Genomic DNA, 6,000 nt, shown 5'->3' on the forward strand with positions numbered 1-6,000 from the left:
CTCTTGAGCAACTATGTGTTACACCCCTATCCAGCTACTTGGACCTTAAACTGCAAATCTTTATTACATTTCAAATCATTTCATTTCAGCCACAGCGCCCTGTGCTTTCTCATGAAAACATACACAGTGGGGGGGAACCGTAAGTATACTTCTTGTCTACTAAACCAAAACCTAACATTTGAGCAACAGCCAGCATATCATCAGAGAATTTTTTAACTTGCCAAGTACAATTATGAAGAGATTTCACAGATTTATAGATAACTGCATGATGTAGGAAGATGTCCAAGAAGGTCCCAGAGGACAAAGCCTTATCTGTTTAATTTTACATTCAGTGCAGGCAGACATGGCAACTTAACAGTTCTCCATTGTCTATATTTATAGAAGGGATTTTGACTTTTTTTATTCTCTCCAGTTTTACATCTCAGCAAAATGACAGTTGCAGATTTAACATTGATTCAACTGATCTGTTCTACTGACTTGATACAATAATTCAGAAACAGTTCTGGATGTGAATAGAGGGGAAAAAAGTAACTTGATAATGTTGATCACAGGAACACAGGCTCACTCATTTTGGTGTGATTTACAAGTGCAATTCAAATATGAGATACAAGAAAGCTATTCTGAAAACCGGAGAAGAAGCTAGAACTCAAGTCTTATTTTGACAAACATTGTAAGTGCTTGGGATATTTCAGTACTGGCTGTTAAAATGCAAGTTTAGTGCAAGATTGTTTCAAGACTTCCCCCCCGCTGCCAGTCTTGCACTTGGGTCCTGCTTCAGTGATCGCTGAAACCAGTAGCCATTCTTCCTTTAGCATCAGAGCACTTCAGCACATGCCCTATTAGATCATTCTTCATAAAATGTAGCTAAGGCGTAATGCCTAAAAATATTTTTAGGTTTTCCTTAGTCATTTGAAGATAGAAATGAGGGGCAAAAAGTTACCAAATAGCTATACCACAGATAAATAATCAGATTTGGATATTTAGTCTCTCTAAAACCACAAGTTGCTTTTGGTATTGTTGAGTGTACTGGAGCACCTAACTCAGTTTTGAAAGCAATAATTGTCTAATTCATTTTGTTCAATACAGTATAAGTATTTCATGACTAAAGTAATTTATTCCTAAAATTAGAAATATATTTAAATGGCCAACTAACCATTCTTTCTCTTGAATATGTTTTCTGTCAGTATTGTAAATGCTAGTAGAGTTTTCATACTGAAGAAAGTCTTAGATTAACATAGAGAGAATGAAATTACTACAAAGGAATTTTTAAAATGGATTATCTATAAATGACTAAGATTCAGTTTCTGAAGTACAAAGAGAGCTAATTGGGAAGTTCTTGTTACTGTACTTAAGTAATTGGCTTGAATCCTATTCAAGACACATTACATCTGCAAATCCTGTCCCCTTGGAAGCTGCATTTAATTATTTTTTGGAATATCACCATAGCTCTGCTTTCCTGGAATGATGATAAGCATAACAGAAAATATTATTGCAACTTAGTTTTTTGCACAGATTGTTCTTACTCCTGCTACACAAATTACTAAAGGTAATTGCTTAAACAACCAGTTTCTTTCCATTTTGTTAGTAAAACTAAAATATTAAAATAGATTTTTGGGGCTTGGGAAGATACTGCCAGTCACGAGAAATTTTTTTTTTTCTTGGAACATTGTCTTCTTTTCTAATCTCCAAACCAGCAATGTGAAAAATAAGTGTAGTTTATTCAAGACGACCATCATTAAACTAAACCTAGCACCAGTCTGTATATAGGATTTTCACATTGGGTTTTCAGGAGTAGGAGTTTTTTACTAAAATAAACACCTTATTTAAGCCATGGAAACTTAGCCAGAATGATTAACATATCAATGGGCAAGCTATCCTGTTTTTACTGGGTAAAGTGTAATAATGGCATTAAGGTTTAAAATTCAGTGAACTGTTTAAGAGAAAAGAATGGATACAATTATGTTTTGCTTCAGCATTCTGAAATTAAAAATATTTCCTTTTCACAATTTCTGCAGTTTCACCCTGCTTCTTTATACACAGTCAGTCATATCTGAGGCACAGTTGCTTAGAAAAAAAAGGCCAATTCTGACTTTGCAGGACTCACGGGCTTGTGCAGCAATCTTCCTGTCAGCCTAAGAACACCTTCAGTTCCCCCTAGTGAGAGTGGATTCTTTCAATTCAAAGAATTTCAATTAACAGCTGGCAAGGAATGAAAGACAATGCATTTAGTAATTGCACACCTCTTGCCATTTATCCTGCAATCTGCAGTCCTGGTCAGGTGGAGAGGCACGTTCAGGGTTTGAATATTGTTTGAGTTTCCATCCATATGTATTCTGATTTGATTCAAGCCTCTCCCTCACTCTCAGAGATAGATGGCTTATCTGTGTAGCCGCTGACGAGCCCAGGGAGGCCCCCCAGCCACAGTGACAGTGTGTGTGAGCAGCTGTCCTGGGTACCCTCACTTGTGCTGAGTTACTGGCTTCACAGAGCTTAAAGGCAGAACCACAGTTTTAGGTGCCGATCGCAGAAGGTTACAGAGCTAGCACATCTGGACTCTCCTTTAGCAGTGCTCTGTTTGGTGACTGAACTATAAAATAGCACTAAAATTAAAAAAAAAAAATCTGAAAAAAAAAAGTCTGTTTTTGAAACAACTGGTTGAGGAGCCATCAGGCTTGCCTTGCAACCCAGACTTTAGTGTCCTTGAGTTACCTTTCTAATGAAGGTATTATTTACTATAAGTTCCTAACCCTCAAGTCCACCAGGCAAAAAAAAAGTCCTTTTCCACTCTATTTGCAAGAAGTGTTTCTTCTTAATTAATGTTTAAACCATGTCCTTTACTTGAGAAAAAGTGCAAGGAACTCTTACTTCTTTTTAAAATGCATCATTTGTCCTATTTAAGGTTTCAGGCTCTATATAACTATACTCCTAGGAACGAAGATGAATTGGAGCTCAGAGAGGGAGATGTCATTGATGTGATGGAAAAATGTGATGATGGATGGTTTGTGGGTATGTTTTAATTTGGTTGCTTTCTTCTTCCCCCCTGCCCCAACCTCTGCTGTCCTCTTTGTGTAGTGTCTGTTATACAACCTGATATTTGGCATTTAGTGTAATAAACTTGAACCTGGCTTTATCAGGAGAAATCCCAACCAAAATCCACTGAAATTAGCAGGTGATTTCACACTTTTGTCTTTTAAAATTGATAGATGCAAATTGGCACATACCTCCAGATTGTTGTATAGCATTGTTGTCATTTGTGACACAGAAGGGACTGTGTATTACTTCTCTCTTTATAAAGGCCAGGTAACTTAAAACTTACACAAATACATGTACAGCACTGACCACTTGTGAAACCCAAGTATTACTGAACAAACAACAATTTCATAACCAGGCCTAGATAAGGTGGCTTAATCATTTCATAAACCCTCATGCACACAACAGCTAACTTAATCATCTGACTAGTCCTTAATACTTCAAAAATTCAAATTATTTCAATAGACTTGATGTTGTTGAAATTAAATTATTTCTCTGTACCAAGAATTTTAGCACAGCTTTTAATCAGACCTAACAATTTAATCAAATATGCCTCTTCATTTGCGTTTTGCTTCCTGCAGTTATACTTTATTAAACCTCACAAATAATATTATATAGTGCAAGGAACTGTAGAACTTTCTGTTTGTGCAATATTAAACATAAAAATTTTAAGGCCATGCTTACATAGTGATTTTCTGTTGTTATTCCCATCTTTCATCTATTGCTTCTAATTTCAGGAACCTCAAGAAGAACCAAATTCTTTGGTACTTTCCCTGGAAACTATGTCAAGAGGCTGTGAAATTTTTTTTTCTACTTATTTATGCTGCATCTCTGCAACACATCTGCATAAAGCTGCTAGAAAACATGCTACGCTGGCCTTCTGTTTTCTTGCTTGCAGTCTCAGATAGAGGCCATCTAGTTCATCCACATCCCATCCCACCCGCCAAACCGTTCCAGCAGTATTACAGCAACGACCACAGTGTGAATAACTAAGCTTTTCTGAGACAAGAGGAATCATTTCAACATTGAAATACTCCCTGCTTTAAAGTCTTTTCATGTGAAACACAATAGGAAAAGCCTGATGACAGGTACACAGATGAGTTGCCATGGGGGTTAGGGGGGGAAGGGGGAAAAAGTATTCTTGGTTTGAACATTTGTGGTACAACCATGAAGTCTGGTGGGATTTTTTTCAGCATGCATGTAATACAGGGGAAAGTTGCTGTTTACTATTTTTTAAAAAATAGATTTTACACATTCTTACTAGCTTGGCAGCATTTGTTGCTTCCACATTGCTGTGTCACGGGTTTGCCTATTGTACTGGTTTACAATGTATGACAAACTATAATATAGATTTTTTTGCCTGCACTTGTATGCTGTAACAAATGCACAGTGATTGTAAAATCTCAAGCAAGCAAAGTGAAAAATGGAAGAACTGCAAGTGTTCTGAATGGGTGCAATGGTATTGGCTAAATCTTTTTTCTTTTTTTCCCTAATGAAAAGCTGTAGTAAACCTGTAGTGTTTTCTGTTAAAAGGTAAGAAGTGCAAAAGGCACAAAGACCTGGGAAAGAGGACTTAAGTAAGAGACAGACAATGCTGTAAGCATAGACAATAATAATGTGCTACTGATGTCTGATATTAAGTGGTTGTAATCAAAATGTTGTAATAGTAAGCAACATGAAGTTTAAGAGGTTAGTGTTTTTACTTATCAGGAATTTAAAGAAGCAGGAAGTAAACAGTGTTAGTGCAAAGGGTTGTTGGGTTTTGGTTTTTTTTCTTTCCTAACATAGCCACCTGAAAAATATTCACAAGCATCATGTACTGATTTATTTCACTATATATGTGTATGTATGTTAATGAAACCCAAGTTACACATTCTTTTTAGGAATTTAGACAGAACAAATGTCACAAGTATTAAAACCGATATATTTTAGAGGTGTTGGGTTGTTTTTTTTTTCTGAATGAAACAAGTGTTTGAAAACATACATTTTCCATAAGCAAAGGTAAGCATAAATAGCAAATGACATTAAGGCACAGTATGATAATGGCTATGGCTTTATAAAAACAAAAATTCAGATCTGGTTTCTTTGGCACCTTATAGATGGCAAAAGCTTCTGCTGCATTTTTCATGGGTAAAGGATCAAAATTATCAAAATGTATGTAGTCTCTGTAGCATTTTGTACATAAGTTTGCTTTTTTGTACAGAGCCATTTGGTTGTTGATTTTTAAAAAATTAAGTTTCTTATTTGCCCTCTTCACATACAGAACATTTCAATGTGTTTTTCTTTTCTTGCTCTGTTTACCATAAGCACATCTGGATAGTGCAATTCTGTAAGATAGCATTTTATGCAAAATTTTATTAATTAAAATATGGTTTACCAGCCAAATCTAAATGTACATATGTCTTTATTACTGAGAAAGGTCATTAAGGCAAAGGTAAAGAAACATCTTTGTGCAGCATACCTTTATTATTGCAGATTTCATGGCAAAAGCTTTATATTCAAAGGCTTTCAATTTTAAACTAGGTCTGCATGCAGCTTTGCTGTGAGATTAATACTATCTTTGATGCCATTTATGATTGAAGACTTAAATATCTGTTGCCTGTGATATTTAAAAAGTACTGTTTCTACTCTGTATCTGATTTTAGAAAAATGCAGGTTTTTCATACCTGGCTTTCAGGTAACTGACTTTGAATTCCTACAAGCAAAAGGTCTCTGTGGTTTTTTTTTCTTGAATAGACTTCTAATAAATTTTGCTTGGAGTACAAAACTGTTTCCCCCTCATTTTTCTAAATACGTGTAACTTACCACTTAAGTATTGCAAAGTGCTTAACTCTTCAAGCTAGTTACACCTTGTACTTACACACACACACACCCCCATCAAGCATACACCAGTTAGGTATATGGGCAACTGGCATTGCCCACACAGCTCTCAGTTGGTCCACTTCTGTGTCATCCCTGAAACACCTGAAT

At 35.8% G+C, this 6,000-nt stretch overlaps 1 protein-coding gene across 43 annotated transcripts in view; it reads left to right on the plus strand.

Moving 5' to 3' along the window:
• SORBS2 (sorbin and SH3 domain containing 2) overlaps positions 1–5,797 on the plus strand; it is a 198,641-nt gene extending 192,844 nt beyond the window's left edge. For 38 of the 43 annotated variants that reach the window (XM_032108163.1, XM_032108161.1, XM_032108164.1 and 35 more), the window contains 3 exons: positions 90–139; positions 2,900–3,006; positions 3,768–5,797. In XM_032108163.1, coding sequence (XP_031964054.1) covers positions 90–139; positions 2,900–3,006; positions 3,768–3,829 — 219 coding nt within the window. In that variant the 3' untranslated portion in view covers positions 3,830–5,797. The remainder of the gene's footprint in view (positions 1–89; positions 140–2,899; positions 3,007–3,767) is intronic. The other 5 variants (XM_032108167.1, XM_032108187.1, XM_032108190.1 and 2 more) reach the window with 1 other exon arrangement.
• The last annotated feature ends 203 nt before the right edge of the window (positions 5,798–6,000 follow it).

The sequence above is a fragment of the Corvus moneduloides genome, chromosome 5, assembly GCF_009650955.1.
Source record: "Corvus moneduloides isolate bCorMon1 chromosome 5, bCorMon1.pri, whole genome shotgun sequence".
NCBI lineage: Eukaryota > Metazoa > Chordata > Aves > Passeriformes > Corvidae > Corvus > Corvus moneduloides.